This window comes from Phocoena phocoena, chromosome 5, assembly GCF_963924675.1.
Source record: "Phocoena phocoena chromosome 5, mPhoPho1.1, whole genome shotgun sequence".
Taxonomy (NCBI): domain Eukaryota; kingdom Metazoa; phylum Chordata; class Mammalia; order Artiodactyla; family Phocoenidae; genus Phocoena; species Phocoena phocoena.
The window spans coordinates 67788860-67805593 of NC_089223.1; the positions used below are offsets into that span (position 1 = coordinate 67788860).

The following is a 16734-nucleotide window of genomic DNA, read 5'->3' on the forward strand; positions in this document are numbered from 1 at the left end:
TATTTAAGTGGCTCTAAAATGTCGTTCTACCCATTTGAAAGTCAGACTTCATATACCTCTAGGATCTATACGCAACGCCCCCAACCCGCCCACAAAAAGAGATCTCAAACCATAAATCTGGCCAGAGTTTAAACTATCATTGGGCTGATAAATGGATTACTTGATATATCACCAAAAAGAATTAAGGAGAATTTTTCTTTCCCTCTATTGCTTAACCGTATCAATGCTGATAGGATTTTCTCACTGTCTAATAGTAAACACTTTTAAAAAGTACCAAATGCATTTGATTTCAATTTCTGTAACACTTACTACAACACATTACTGCTGCTAAACAATATTGTATGCCAGTTTAAGTTAAATATATTGCCAGGCAAGCAAACAAAAAATTCTCCAAACCTAAAAAATACCAATTTTATAATGCATTACCTCATATCTATCCCACAGAAATATAGGATGCTATCGTCATTGAATATTCTTCATTTACATATTTATTCATACATGCTTTCAACCATTTTTTCATTCATTCACTCATTCATTCATGCCTGCTTTCTTTCATTCTTTCAAGTAATTATCTACTTTATTAGAGGCACTGTTTTAGGAACAATGGATTCAGTATCCAGCTAGATAGACAAAGTTCCTACTTTCATGTAACTAAGATTTTAGGGAAGGGGAAACACAATAAACAAAGAGTAAAATATATGGCCTGCAAGATGGTGATAGCTGCTAAGGAAAATATTAAGTAGGAAAGGGGGACAAGAAGTAGGAAATTTAAGTTGCAATTACAAATAGAGTCATCAGGAAATATTTCCCTGAGATGACATTTGCCCAAAGATCTGAAGGAAGAGAGGAAGTGAGCCATACAGATATCAGGGGAATGCACTCGATATGGAAGGAAAAGCAGCAGTAAGGACCTAAGGTAGGAGTGTGCCTGCTATATTTGAAGAACAGAAGTAGGTCATGGTGATTGGAGTGGAGTAAATGAGGGCAAAAGGTAACCAACTGTACATACACTGGCAATACACAGTATCTATTAATTATTAAAATTTTTTAAACAAGGGTTTAACATATCACCTCTAATCAACTGTCCTGGAAAGATCTTATTTAAATTAATAGCTACAATAACTCCGGAACTTATTTATCCCTCAAGTTTCATGGGTGATGCCACAAGAACAGCATCTACAGACAAGTGAAAACTGTCCAACAATAAGTCAAAGAATCAGATAGGATCCTGTTTATAGCAAATAGGATCAGGCAGTATACTCTAAATTTGCCTGATACAGATGGAAGGAAATGAATGATTTTCATGAGATACCACAAAGTCACATAATGTTACTCAAATAAGAACAAAAACTAAATTTTAATCTGAATTATCAATCGTAATTTGATCTGTTTTCTAATGACGAAACCACTTTTTATTTATTTTGTCCGCATAGCTTGCGGGATCTTAGTTCCCCAACCGGGATCAAACCCAGGCCCAGGCAGTGAAAGTGTCAAGTCCTAACCACTGGACCGCCAGAGAAGTCCCCAAAATCACTTTTTAAAGACAAATTATAGTAGTTAAACTGAAAGTCTCCAAATCCTTCTAAAACTTTAATCCATTCTCCACATTGCTACCAGACTGAGTTTCTTAAGAAGTAACCCTGATTAAAAGCCTATGATGGCTCGCCATGCTTATAAGATGAAATCTAAACTCCTTAATATGAAATTTATTTGATTCATTTATTTTTTTGGCTGCACTGTGTGGCTCGTGGGATCTTAGTTCCCTGACCAGGGATCGAACCCGCACCCTCGGCAATGAAAGCATGCAGTCTTAACCACTGGACTGCCGGGGAATTCCCAACATGATATTTAAAAGCTCCCACAATCTAACCCCTACCTACATCTCTCATCCTTGGTCACTGCACCAACTAACCATCCTGTGACCCACACTTTAGTCAAACAAAACCACTATAATCAGGATGCCATTCTTAAGGCTTCATTACTGGTCCCACTGTTTGGAAAACTTATACTTCCTTTCCTCGTGTGACAACTCCTCCAGAGTTGGCTGAGACATCTTTCAATACCTTTCCTGAAAACCTCTTCATACTGCAGTGTAATGCCTCTCCTGTTCCCACATCACTTCCTGCCTATCACTTCCTCTTTTGGAGGGCACGAGCTGTCTCTTTCACATTTATATTCCCAGTGCTTAGAACATATACACCCAATAAATATCTGTTGAATAATTAAGAAACACATAAGTGACTGAGTACTGGATAAAATCCAGAGATTCAAACTAAATATTCGAGATCCTCCACAGCTGAGGTCCAATTGAGTGGTTCTCAAACTTAAATATGCCAGAGTCAGCTAAGACACTTCTAAAAAATAGATTCTGGGTCCCCATCCCAGATGTATTCAATCAACATTTCCAGAAGTAAAGGTCAGAAAAACTACATTTATAAAATCTCTTTGTGATAACTGACAACATCATTACACTACTTATCCTTAAACAGGAGTTCTACAAGTATCTCACTCATTTGTACATTAGCCAATTACACAGATTTATCATGACTTATTTATTTCAATTTATGTTTCATAATTATATAAAATTTGAGTGTAACCTTTTAGTGTTGTGGTTACAAGTGAAATCTGGATGAGAATTCCTTTCCCATGGGCCTAAGTGCAGTCTGGCCTATGTATAAGCTGACAACTGCCCTGGACACTTCCTCTTCAGTGAGAGGTCCAGAGTACAATACTGATCCTATACATCTCTTCTTTGGGAGTATACTCTGTATTCTATTCAAATATATTCTTCCATTTAGTTAAATGTAAGCAAGCAAGTGGATAAATGTTTCAATGACTTATTTTACTCTTTTGTGGTAATTCACAAAGTATTTATAGTTCAGTCTCAAATCATGCTCCAGTAGAGTCATCCAAGAATATTTTCCAAGATGCCTCCTCATTTGAAATTAGGTCAGCATGATGTAATCCAAACAATGATTGGGAGGAAATCAGGAGACTCATGGAGGAGTTGAGAAGAGGGAGTAATTTGGCTTGGTTTTGCCACTTTTCTAGTTACTTGACATTGTATATATAATTTATATGGATCTCTTTTCCCTCTCTATAAAAATGAAGAATGAGATGTTGTGAGGTTCAAATGGGACAATACATGTGAAAGTAAACTCATACTACTTTTTATAAAATCAGCAGATTGCCTTGGGTTTTTCTCTCTTCTCTTATTTCTGAACCAGTAATTCCTATATTTTTCTGAAAATTAAACTTTCTATTAAACCTGTGCTCCAGTGGTCTTAGAAAGCAAGCACTAGTCTTTTGAAAAACTGTCCATGAGAAACATTCCTTCCTTTAACTGGAGAATCTGAGAAAATTACATGTATCCATGACCTCTGCAATGCTCTGGTTTTCTTAAACTTTTTAAGTTACTCACATTTTCCAAATATAAAAGTCAAGAATTGGTAATAGCTATCAAAATGAAAATATATTAGAACTCTCATAATATTCATATTTGAATGCCAACATCCACAATAATGCAGCCATAGCAAATAAGCATATAAAAATAGTGACTGGCATAGTAACAAGGCAAAAGAAGTGGTCCCTTAGGTGGAAATAAAGCAACCTTGCAAAGTTAGGTTCATGCAGACCAGCAAGTAAGAACCAAAGCTTTACCACTTAAGAGCTGGAAAAATACTTATAAGAAAATAAAATGCAGCAAATATATAAACTTGGTTTATATAAAATATTTAAAATGCTAATTCATATATAAAACTTGCCATTGTAATATCTGTACATAATTATATATCAAAATAAAAAGGCTATTATGAAAACAGTACACCTATATGCACACACTAGTTAAAACACACATATATATTATATATCAAAGATATATGTAAAATTTTCAGAAAAATAGGTAACACTTTATTTTGCTTTATAATGTATTAACTTTAAACAAAACGTTTTAAATTTTTTTTCTTTTTTTTTGGCTGTGCCACACGGCTTCCGTTATCTTAGTTCCCCAACCAGGGACTGAACCTGGGGCCACGGCAGTGAAAGGCCAAGTCCTAACTACTGGACCTCCAAGGAACTCTCAAGTTTTAAATATTTTTATAAAATAAACTTTATTAAATTTTAAACCTGCCAATATTCTGGATTTACTACTTTCCAAATACGTTTTTGTGAGTAGTGTGATTCTATACTAAAATAAATATTTGTGACATTTTCATCATAAATAAGCTTCACTACAGCTACACATATAAAAATAAACAAGTATACGCAATTTTTAAAAAACGATGGTACCTTACTTTTTCTTCTGCCTATACATTATTCAAATATTGAAATACGACTATGAAACAGTATACATATATCCCACTTAAAAGTAAATTAGTGATTAGAATCTCATTATGTTTCTTTATGTATTTTCCTTAATTATCAACTTCTGGGGAAAAAGAAAAAAATAATTTACCTACAGGAAGAAAAAATTCTAGGGAATCAGCAGTTGATTATACAATGGTAATTCTACCACTAGAGAAGGTGAGTAGTTATCATAAAGTTTAAGATATTGTCAATATATTCTTTTTTATTAACATTTTTATCCTAGGTTCTCAATCTTTTATTGTTCCTTCTCTTTTTGTAAAGAGTTATTTTTCATTTCCATACAGCTTTAAGATGCTAGAATAGGTTAAATAAACAAACAGCATGTATGAGGGCATGAGGGAACAAATCTGAGTAAAGATTTGGTACTGACAATAATGGAATGAGGTAAAAAGGATATAGATATAGCTGGTTTCATCAAAGAGCTGGGAAGCAGTCTGAAAATATGTCATGGAAAGATTTGAGAAATTCAGAATTTAACAATTTCAAACTAAGTATTAAAGCACCTCTGAAAGCCAAGTGAAAATGGTGTTTTGGATTATCTGTGCATAGACTGTAAAAGTGTAGCTTATAATATACATGAGTTTTGTTACTTAATATTCTTAACGATATAAAAGTTTCTTTCCTGTTGTATTAACACTGTGAATTGCTCTTCCCAAGGGGGAAGAAAACCCCAGAAACAGGATATTATTAAATCAAATTAACTTAATTTGCAGGTTTAAAGGCACAAAACCTATCACTCACCACTTCAGCAATAACTTAGAGTTCAAACTGTATCTTTACATTCATTTTTAAAAGTTTGTGAATCTCTATTTTCTACACCATTTATGAGTACCACATGAGTACCATAACGGCACTCTTAAACACACAGTTCACATGGTCTGTGTGTTTAAAATTTAATGTGATATACAAACATGTTTTTGCACACCTCCATCTAAAAAAATGAGGTACCCAAATCTCTAGGTATCAGTTTTCTACAATGCCTTAAATTTTAGAGTTTATCTCAGAAAAAAAAAGAAATAATATTTCTGGATAATTTTTATGTCTTAGTACTAAACCACTGATGTGACAAATCTCTCTAAATGGGCTTTGGCTTTCAATCAGGATCAACATGGGTCTGAATCCTAACTTGCTACTTATAAGCTCTTTGGTATGATCATAGATAACTTATGTAACCTTTCAAAGCTTCAATTTCCTAATTTGTAAAATGTGTTAGTAATTGAACCTACTTCATAGAATTGTTCAGAGGATTAAACAGAATTATGAATGTTTGATACCGTACAATGTGAGTTGTATAATAAAAATAATATTACATGCAATTTGTAAATAGGGAAAATTTATCAATATATCACAAAAGTCACTTTGGTTCAAATGTATTTTTTTCTGGACTGGATTTTTGAGCCACCAAGTAACAGCAGCTTAATACAAACTACACAAAGTCAGCTAAACACAACAGAGCCAAGGAAGAGTGCAAGGGGATTTAAAAAGAGTTGAATGCTTTCAAAGTTGTGTTACTCAATACACAAGTTATAAATGGACAGTCAATAACCTCGTGTTTGTATCACTTCTTTGTCACAGCTTTGAGGAAATGAAGGAACCACATCACAGTGACCACTTCAACCACTGACAGTAAACATGCTACAAAGGAACTGAATGAATCAAACTACAAAACTGATGTGAACTGTGGGATAGAAGGCATGCATATTGAGCATTTCTAAGATTGTAGAAATAACTCTGATAGTTGTTTAAAACTGGTTTGACTGCATGCTCATATCTACCCTACTTAATACGCAATACTTTTTGGAAAGTATTCAATTCTGTTTTAGTCTCTCTGTAAAGTACAGAGTGCCATCTACTCCCACATCACTTCTTGGCTCAGTTTGGCCACTTTGTCTTAGAAGTTCCTTCTGCATGATTATCTGATCTTTGTTTATGGTGCGTATGTCTCCTTAATTCAACGGTCTCAACGTTCCTTTCCATCAGGTTACCTTCAACTTTTTTTAAAAATGAAATTCTACATTTGCTGGAGTATTTATTTTATTTATTAAGAATTTAACATGCCTTTAATTGTGCTATTATTTTCATGGGATCATTATTGTTTTTATTAATGTTCTAGTAAGAAAGCTCCTTGGGTTTTAAGTGGTCTGCTTCAGGACTATTTCCCCCCAAAATCCTGTCATTTTTAATGTTGAGTATTGCAGAATATAAGATTTTTAAGGCATATATATTTATACATTAAACAGCTAGAACTTGCTTATTTTAGAATTCTAGAGAGACCACAGTTTCATACAGATTTAAGTATTGATACAATTGGGTATTTTATAGGGACAAATTTTAAATTTTAATATAGCTATGATCATCTTATAGCAATTGATAATCACTACATTTTACTATAGTTTAATACAGCTATTCAGCACAAAATTAAAATCTATAATTTTCATTTATCTTTAAATAACTGATACATAAAGGATACTTACTGGCTGAAGCCTGAGGTTGCATGCGAGGTATTCCTCCATTTGGCACTTGAAAATTTGAGTCACTTCTGCTGCTTTTCACTGAGTCAACTTGTGTATTGGATGTTCGGGATAGGTTTGGAAGACTGCGTCTTAGTTTTTCTATGACAAGAGAAATTTAATTAAAAGAAAAAATCAAAACATTCTTTCCGATGGAGAAAATTAAAATTAATTAACATTCAAAAATCAAATTCTTGGGCCTCTCTGTAGTGCAGTGGTTAAGAATTCACCTGCCAATGCAGGGAACACAGGTTTGAGCCCTGGTCTGGGAAGATCCCACATGCCATGGAGCAACTAAGCCTGTGCCCCACAACTACTGAGCCTGTGCTCTAGAGCCTGCAAGACACAACTACTGAGCCCATGCACCTAGAGCCCGTGCTCTGCAACAAGAGAAGCCACCGCAATGAGAAGCCTGAGTAGCGCAATGAAGAGTAGCCCCTGCTTGCCACAACTAGAGAAAGCCCGCCTACAGCAACAAAGACCCAACACAGCCAAAAGTAAAAATTAAAAAAATAAATAAATTAAAAAAAAATAAAATTATTTAAGTGTTATGCATATTTTAGAAGAGCTAACAGGAAGTACACGTCTTATAAAAATAAACAATACAGTTTCTATAAATGGGTAGAACTGTTTAAAAGAACCATAAATTACTTAAATCAAGATCTGTACACAGGGACTTCCCTGGTGGCTCAGTGGTTAAGAATCCGCCTGCCAATGCAGGAGACATGGGTTTGATTCCCTGGTCCAGGAAGATCCCACATGCCACAGAGCAACTAAGCCCGTGTGCCACAACTACTGAGTCTGTGCTCTAGAGTCCTCGAGCCACAACTACTGAGCCCATATGCTGCAAGTACTGAGCCCACGTGCCTAGAGCCTGTGCTCCGCAACAAGAGAAGCCACCACAATGAGGAGCACGCACACTGCAATGAAGAGCAGCCCCCGCTCGCCACAACTAGAGAAAGCCCGCGCAGAGCAACAAAGATCCAATGCAGCCAAAAATAAATTAAAAAAAAAAAAAATCTATACACAGATCACTTCATGAGTATAACAAAGCAAAACTAACATAATCAAGTAAAATTAAATTCACTTCTTCCTTTATTTTTGCATTGACTCAGTATTTTTTAAATAAATTTATTTATTTTATTGTATTTATTTTTGGCTGCGTTGGATCTTCGCTGCTGTGCGTGGGCTTTCTCTAGTTGCGGCAAGCGGGGGCTACTCTTCCTTGCAGTGCACAGGCTTCTCATTGTGGTGGCTCCTCCTGTCATGGAGCACGGGCCCTAGGCTCGTGGGCTTCAGTAGCTGCGCCTCGCAGGCTCAGTAGTTGTGGCACACGGGCTTAGATGCTCCATGGCATGATGTGGGATCTTCCCAGACCAGGGCGCAAACCCATGTCCCCTCCATTGGCAGGCGGATTCTCAACCACTGTGCCACCAGGGAAGTCCCTGACTCAGTATTAATAAAACAATAAACTGTCTAAATTCTTGATCTACTTTCTAAAATACAGAACCTTGGTTCTGTTACTTTCATACTGAAATATGAAGGACAAATTTTTTTTTTTTTTTTTTGCGGTACACGGGCCTCTCACTGTTGTGGCCTCTCCCGTTGCGGAGCACAGGCTCCGGATGCGCAGGCTCAGCGGCCATGGCTCAACGGGCCCAGCCGCTCTGTGGCACGTGGGATCTTCCTGGACCGTGGCACGAACCCGCATCCCCTGCATCGGCAGCATCGGCAGGTGGACTCTCAACCACTGTGCCACCAGGGAAGCCCTGAAGGACAAAGTTTTTCCAGACATTATAGTTACCTTCATTTTTAACACTGGTTGTCTGTAAATCTGTGGGATGGCCTTGAAGGGAAAGGCGAGGTTGCTGTAAGCGGCTAATCATAGGCTGTGGGGACACTCTACTATATTCTATTCCCCGAGCAGGAGATCGAGAACGAGGTGAATTTCGGGGTGACTGCTTAGGAGATGGTCGAGGTGAATTGCGTGGTGATGGTGAAAACCTGTTAACAGCAGGGTATACTGCATGATGCATATTGTCATCTTCATCATCTAAACTTTGTGCATCAAGTTCCTGATCACTAAAAGTACCCCGTCTTGTAGAATTGCAAGATGAACCAGAACTGCGCCGAGATGCGGTGGCTGCATATTCTTGCCGGAGACCTGACAATAATGAATGTGTTATTTTATTTCTTTAGTTTTATTTTTAAACATTTAAATATTTTTAAGGTTTAAAAGCAAAAGATTATCATTGAGAAATTCAAATAGGGTATAACGTGTAAAGGAAAACTCCCTTTCACTTGATTCACCTTAGACTTTCCCACACATAAGGATGCATATACCACATCTAAAAGGCTATTTTTAAATTAAATGAAATTCATAAATTTTTGCCCAATTTCAACATTTCTTCTTGAATCCGAAATCTATATTAAAAATAGAACAATAAATTTAAAAATATTTCTACTCCAAAAGACAGTAATCCAAATTTGAGATTAACATTAAAGGAATACTGAAGGAAAACAATTACTGCCCAACCAGTGTAAAGAATACATCAGTGAGTAAATATACTCCCTGGATACTGAATCCTTGCATTAATCTTACTCAAGAAGATGATGAAGGAAACTTCTATCCCACTCTTAGGAATTCAATACTTGGACACAAACATAATTTCAGTTGTTTCATAACCTAAGAGACTTCAATAAAACAAGATAAATTCTAAGCCATCAAGTAAGAATTTTCAAAGGAGTCCCTTAATTATATTGATACCTCCAGAAATACCCAAGCAACCTTAGGAGCTCTTCAAATAGTATAAAACCTTCTAGAATAAAAACAAATGCTGATAGATATTCAACAAGAAAAAAAATTACAATTGAAAATAATGTATGGAATTTAGATAACATTTTGAGGAAGTCCTCCTAACTATTGGCAGTTTAGCCTAAAAGATCTGTTCTAGAGAAGTATCAAACTTTTAAGTTATATATTCATTCACAGAAAGTGATATCAACATGGTTCCCCAAAGTAGTGGATGAGAATCACACCAGGGTACCTGTAAAACTAGATTCCTAGGGCCCGTCTAGCCCTTTGGTCAGGTTTGGGGACCACGGTAGTAACCAACAAATTACTTAGTGTCATCTTATAGCAAACATGGCACTAAAGTCACCTAGCAAAAGATGACAGACCAGTGAGAAGAGCGGTGTTTTAAAAAAGAAAAATCCAGATCCCAATGCAGGTTCTCCATTAACAAGGGGATCTTAGGGAAGTCACAACCACTATGGGATTGTGTGTTTCTCATTTTAAAAATGAGGGAGCTTAACCAGGCAAACGCCCAAATCTGTTACTCTTCATTTTTGTTACCAAAGAATGGGAGAAACAATGTTGTAAAAAGGAAACTCATTCTCTCTTTAAAAAAAAAAAAAAAAAAAAGCTGGTGCTTTCAAGGAGGTATCACACACATTTTCAGCATTTTTTGTTTTATTTTTTAAAAAATTCACCAGGAAAAGAAATATTTGTGCGTGTGAATAGCTTAGAAAGGATTTTTAAAGTAAGACTAAAATTTCTATTATGCATTACCAACACACAATATGAAAACTACAGCAAATAGCTAGTTGAATTTCTAACAAAATACTGCAGTCTAAAAAGTCAGGATTCAAAGAAGAAATGAGTGAGTTTATTCTAACTGGTAGTTACACAGCATTCTTTATTCTTTTTTCACATCCATGCCAATAAGTAACCCCTCACTAGCTGACAATACCATACTTCCAGTGAGGAGTTACATACACAAAGTTACAGAAGAAAAGGGTAAAATGTTATTAGTTTCTAGGGCTAAATATAGATAAAACAAGCACCAAAGCTTTCTATCTTTCTAAGGGAAGATGTGTGAAAATGAGACAAGAATTAGCAGAGTGAGAAACATTGCAGTTTCTTAATAAATGTTATAGCTTGATAAAACTTACTACATATTTACATAAAAGAAAGGACCTAAACAGAAAAAATTTGAACTAAACTATAGCATTGCTCCATTACCTCAGCCAACTGTCAAGACTCTGAAATCTGTGTTTCAAGGATCTTTTCATTATGAAGGTTAGAGAGACTGCTTCCTTCACAGTTAAGCCTATGGCATCATACAATAAAATATACAGGCAAGAATAATACTATCACCAACATCTTACATTCAGATGAGAGTCAGGGCACTAATGAGCCCTTGAAATAGTATGAAAAATTTTGTGCATATGCATATTTTGGGAATGACAGGGGACAACACTTTTATCAGATTCTCAAAGGTATATGTGACCTAAAAAGTTGCAAGGACCACTTTGCAAAGCAACATCACATGCTTCATTTAATTTAATGTCACAATCCCGATTTTCCCATGAAGGTCTTTTTTACAGACTACACCAAACATTCTAAGAAAGATAAAATCTGCCCCCAAGGAGAAAAAAAATGATTTGGGGGATGTGAAAAAAATCTTAGATATCATAATAGTTTGTGGCCCTTACAGTACAAAAAGAGATATACAGTATATCAACGGTATTAAAATTTAACGGGAGTGGGGGTGGGTAAAAAGGGGGAAAAATGTCTAAATCGGCTCCTTGGGGAGGCAATAATGAAAGAACAGTTGAGAAACTCTGGTCTACACTAAGAAAACAAAGAGCAACCGAGTAATAACTACAGAGTTACAGTGTAGAGTAACATGCAGGGTATGATTACCAGTCACAGAAGCAGAGCATAGCCTGTTTTTCTTTGCTCCTCACACAGCAAACCGCTCTACATACTATGGACTCTAAAATCAAGTTAATGAACAAACCAGTCCACTTGTTGAAAAAGCCTCTGAAATTTCAACATTTCTATTCTTACTACATTATTATTCCACAACACTTTGACATATTTAATAACAACAACAAATTTGTACAGTAATGAAAGACCACAACTTTAACAATTAAAATACTTACTTTCTTCCTGCATCCGAGCTAGAATCTGCACATCAGTTACATCATTTAGCTTATAATTGGATCCAATTGAATCTTCATCTAATTCTGAAGCACTTAATTCACTGTCTATAGAGGATTGAGGACTGAGTGGAGGATTTCTGTCTGACGAACTTTTCAAATTACCTTAAAAAAGAAAATGATTCAAACTTCAGTGAAACAAAAGTTGAATAAACATCTGTTGCAATTAACTTGATATTATATCTTTGGATTCAGTTCATTGTTATTCTGCCTTTTCTGTTTATAAAATTCCCAAATGTTAAAATTAAAAATTGTCCTGATTAAGTATAAAGAGGGCTACAGAGACTCCTTCATATATAATGACAAATACAAAACACATTTTCTTATAGCTATAACTTATCTATATTCTTATGAAACAATTAAGTTTTCAAAACAGTACCTGGCAAGTAATTAATGTTCAATAATACATGCTATAGGATTTCAACTTTTACATGGTAGCCAATGAAACTACTCTATAAATAGATGAATTTAAGATGTGTTTTCTCCTCCCAAATTCAGTCACTAGCAAATACCACCATCTTTTCCCTTGAATAAAGCACCTACTTTTCCTAAACAAGAAAGCTATAATTTGAGGAAAATCAGGACTCCTTAGAGATTTAGGAACAAACCAAAAAAAGAACACTAAGCTCATTTCTCCTGCATTATGCCATGTTTACAAAATTCCTTTGCTAAACTAGTAATGGGGATCCAAGGAGTTCTCTGAAGTTAACTAGTGAAGCACAAAGATGGGATGAAGAAAATGACTGGATGAAAAAATTCATTTTATCACTGTAAACCAAAAGGGGGATAGAAGACAGGTCAGAGGAATAAAGCATATACATATCCAAAAGACTCTAATTTGTTTCTAAGGAAATGCTTTCATCAGATCATCAACTTCTAATGAAGAATTTAAAAAATCCCAGGACTGTCACCAATATTTCTAATACAGATTTATTTGAAACTTGTTTTCCAGAATTCTTCACCATAAGAGTCAGCTCCAACACGAATGGCACATAAAAAGAGCAAGAAGAATACGAAACAGTTTATGTTGTCAAGAAGAGCATAGTGCACATGATAGGAAAAGTACTATAAGGTCAGTCTCAAATAGTGCCTGAATAAAATTCTCTATATTAAACAAATACAACCTTTTTAGTACAACAGTCATGGGTGAAATAAGTAGCAAGTAACAACCTACGTACAGAACAAACTTCAGGGTCAATAAGTGATGAGACTAGGGAGTATACAAGTCAAAAGTTTGATGTGGTTAATAATACTTTAATTTTTAAGGAAGCTATGATAATTAATCATACCAATAGCAGTAATAAGAGTAACTGAATGCTGAAATCTAAAGAACAGTAAGCTACAGAATAACAGTCTCAGTCACAGAACCACAGCAGAACATTCTTCCCCCAATTATAGCAATCTATCCCTCTCCCATATCATTTAGAGCTCTAAACACCCTCTTGGCACATTCATATACAGCCTTGTACTATTATTTAACTACAATATCAAAGCTTATTAAAACTCCTATTAGAAGAGTTTAACTCTGTAGCTTTTACAACCTAAGCAAGCTACTCAGTAAGCATCTACTGGTTAAAAAAATAAAGCCTGTGACGCTATTTTATCAAGCCACATTAAAAAACTTTTACACACATGCTAAAGAAAACTTTATGAATGTAACTTGGCTTATCTGTATCACTGGTGCCCAGTATCATACTACCTGGTGCTAAGTAGCACCTCAATGATATCTTCTCTAACCAGTTGGAGGTTTCATAAATAAAGGAACTTGAACTACTGATGAGTAAGTTATTTTCTGAGGCAGGGCAGTAAGTTAAAAACCATTTCTTAATTACTCCATTTTGTCTCTCCTTACCTGAATTTCCAGGAAGTATTAGCTGTTTGACTATAGGAGGTCGCACTGGGGTTGAGGACGGAGAATTGAAACCACTGCTGTATGGGCTACTGGCATTTGGACTGTAAGGACTTGTGTAACTGATGGAGTTGAAAGGATTATTATACAAATTCTGCCTCTTGAGAGCTGCATTAATGACAAGGGGAAAAATCAAATTGAAGAAAAGGCTAATAACATCGCAAAAGTTTTCCTACTGGGGGACATCCCTGGTGGCGGAGCAGTTAAGAATCCGCCTGCCAATGCAGGGGACAAGGGTTCGAGCCTTGGTCCGGGAAGATTCCACATGCTGCGGAGCAACCAAGCCCGTGCGCCACAACTACTGAGCCTGTGCTCTAGAGCTTGCGAGCCACAACTACTGAGCCCATGTGCCACAACTACTGAAGCCCATGCACCTAGAGCCCATGCTCTGCAACAAGAGAAGCCACTGCAATGAGAAGCCCGCGCACCGCAATGAAGAGTAGGCCCCACTCGCTCCAACTAGAGAAAGCCCGTGCGCAGCAACGAAGACCCAACGCAGCCAAAAATTAAAAATATAAATAAAAATAAATTTATTAAAAAAAAAATTTTCCAATTAGGAAATTCAGTAAGTCATTATCTCAGTTTAAACACAGAAACATTTCTATAGTAGTGGAGAGAAATATATCACATTAATAATCCCAACAAAATATTTCCACTATCTTAAATTTTGTTATGCAAATAAAACAGGAGCCACACCAAACAGAAATAATACTATAGGAAGAATATCTCCTCAACAAATTATTAGCTACTAAATTAAGTTACTTCTATCTTGTTGGAAAGTTTATTCCAACTGTGTCAACCTTGAATGGCCTTTAAAAATAAAATGAATATAAAAGCATATTTGTGTTGTCTCATTTTTCTATAACAAACACATACTGCTAATAACAACAAAAAACTATGAAATAATGAGTTTTAAAAATAGTCGTTCCAAAGTTTGGATTTTTGAAAAAATAAAGCAATACTGACTATTTAGGCCAGATTAAGGTCAAACATACAAGAATTCTTTTTTTAAAAAGAACCCCCCCCGCCCCATTTTCTGGACCAAGGAGAATACTTCTGCCAAAAAAGGGGAAAAATTTGTGCTATGCATATAAAATTAAAAAAATAGTATGAAAGTAGGGCTAAGATATCAATTATATACAAGAAAAATTAATACTTAAAATATTTTTTCTTTTCTTCACCCTATTCTAAAATCTACAGCTTATTCATATTTATGACCATCACCAAAGTACTATGCAGAATAAATACACAAATGTGACATGGTACTTCTTCTCAAGAGGCCTAAAGCCAAGTAGTGCAGGCAGAAAAAACAGTGATTTCAAGGCAAAATGAAATGAGTACTATCATAAAGGCGCAAAGAGGCTAATGGAAATGATGAGATAGGAGTAATTCATTACAACTGAGACAAACTAGGTAGTAAGGCTTTTTGGAAGGAGAGGCACTGGAGCAGTCTTGAGAGGATAATTTGGTAGGACACTGGAAGTGGGGAAAGTATATGTTTTCATCTGTGTTTATAACATAAACTAAAACCATGTCTTGAAAATGCATAGAGTGCCCAGGGAATAACAGTGAGTAATCTAGAAAGGTAAAGTTCATGGTGAGGGACAAAACAGAAACAACCAGCTGGGGCCAGGTCACAGGAGGCCTGGAATACTATGCTCAGGAGTCTGAAATTTGTTCAGTAGCAGTGACAACACCATCAGGGACTTTTGAGCAAGAGTAATATGATCCAATCAGCTTAAGGAAAAAAAACTGATGGAAATTCTAATGTTAAATAGATTAGACTGAACTAGGCAATAAAAGTGGCAAAAAAAAAAAAAGGAAGAAAAGGATAAATATTAAAAACCGGGGCTTCCCTGGTGGCGCAGTGGTTGGCAGTCCGCCTGCCGATGCAGGGGACACGGGTTCGTGCCCCAGTCCGGGAAGATCCCACATGCCTTGGAGCGGCTGGGCCCGTGAGCCATGGCCGCTGAGCCTGCGCGTCCAGAGCCTGTGCTCCGTAACAGGAGAGGCCACAACAGTGAGAGGCCTGCGTACCGCAAAAAAATCAAAACCAAAACCAAAAAAAAAACCTGGTAAGGATTTCTAAAGGGAAAAAACAATAAGATGTTTCTGAAGTTTCTGGTTTGCCTATAAGCAGAGCACTGGTTTTGGGAGGAGTAACACATGCTTTCTGTTTAGTTTTTCTGTTTAGTTGGATAGTGTGGTAAGTTGGTCAGTATAGTTTTCTACATATTTTTCTACATATTCACCATGAGACAAGACACCACGAAACATATTTAGTATGTAGCATGATCTCAATATATCAACCTGAGCAGAAATAGGGGTGTTCATTCCTTCCTATCTCTTTACTCTTCTATTTCCTTTGAAGCGCAGTCTCTCTTTATTTGGTTATTTAATCACTAGCATTTCAAGTTCTCAACTCTTTTATCTTCTCACTCTAAACCATATTCTTTTTCTTGAGAAATCTCATTAATACTCACAACATTAGTTATTATCTCTATTCCCCCAAATATCCATTATTTATATCTCCAGGCCTAAGTTTCCATGAGCTTCAGTCCCACATATGCTGCCCATTTAATGTTTTCCCTGAGGGTATGGCAAATGCACCCCAGAGCCAACAAGTCCAAATCCAAACTCATTATTTTCGAGCTAAAACAAATTCTCTTCCTGGGGTCTCTATCTCAGAATGATAACAACATTCATCCTATTACACAAGCTGGAAACCTAGAAATCACTGCAGATACTTCCTTCTCCCTCATTTCCTCATATTTGGTTCATTCCTTTTTCCTTTCACACCTTTTCATCTCCACTACGATCCTTTCCCCCCAACACACACTACCCAGCTATCATCATCAACCCTCCTCAAAAGCATCCTACGGTTCACTTTTGGCCCTCTCCAATCTACTCTCCATACTACAGCTAAGCATGTCCTCATCAACG

The 16734-nt window shown here is 36.1% G+C and overlaps 1 protein-coding gene across 1 annotated transcript in view; it reads right to left on the reverse strand.

Moving 5' to 3' along the window:
* SLAIN2 (SLAIN motif family member 2) overlaps nucleotides 1-16734 on the reverse strand; it is a 78895-nt gene that overhangs the window by 25381 nt on the left and 36780 nt on the right. The window contains exons 3-6 of the mRNA XM_065877952.1: nucleotides 13735-13899; nucleotides 11826-11987; nucleotides 8680-9039; nucleotides 6840-6977 (exon numbers count right to left, since the gene is read on the reverse strand). Of these exons, the coding sequence (XP_065734024.1) occupies nucleotides 6840-6977; nucleotides 8680-9039; nucleotides 11826-11987; nucleotides 13735-13899 (825 nt within the window). The remainder of the gene's footprint in view (nucleotides 1-6839; nucleotides 6978-8679; nucleotides 9040-11825; nucleotides 11988-13734; nucleotides 13900-16734) is intronic.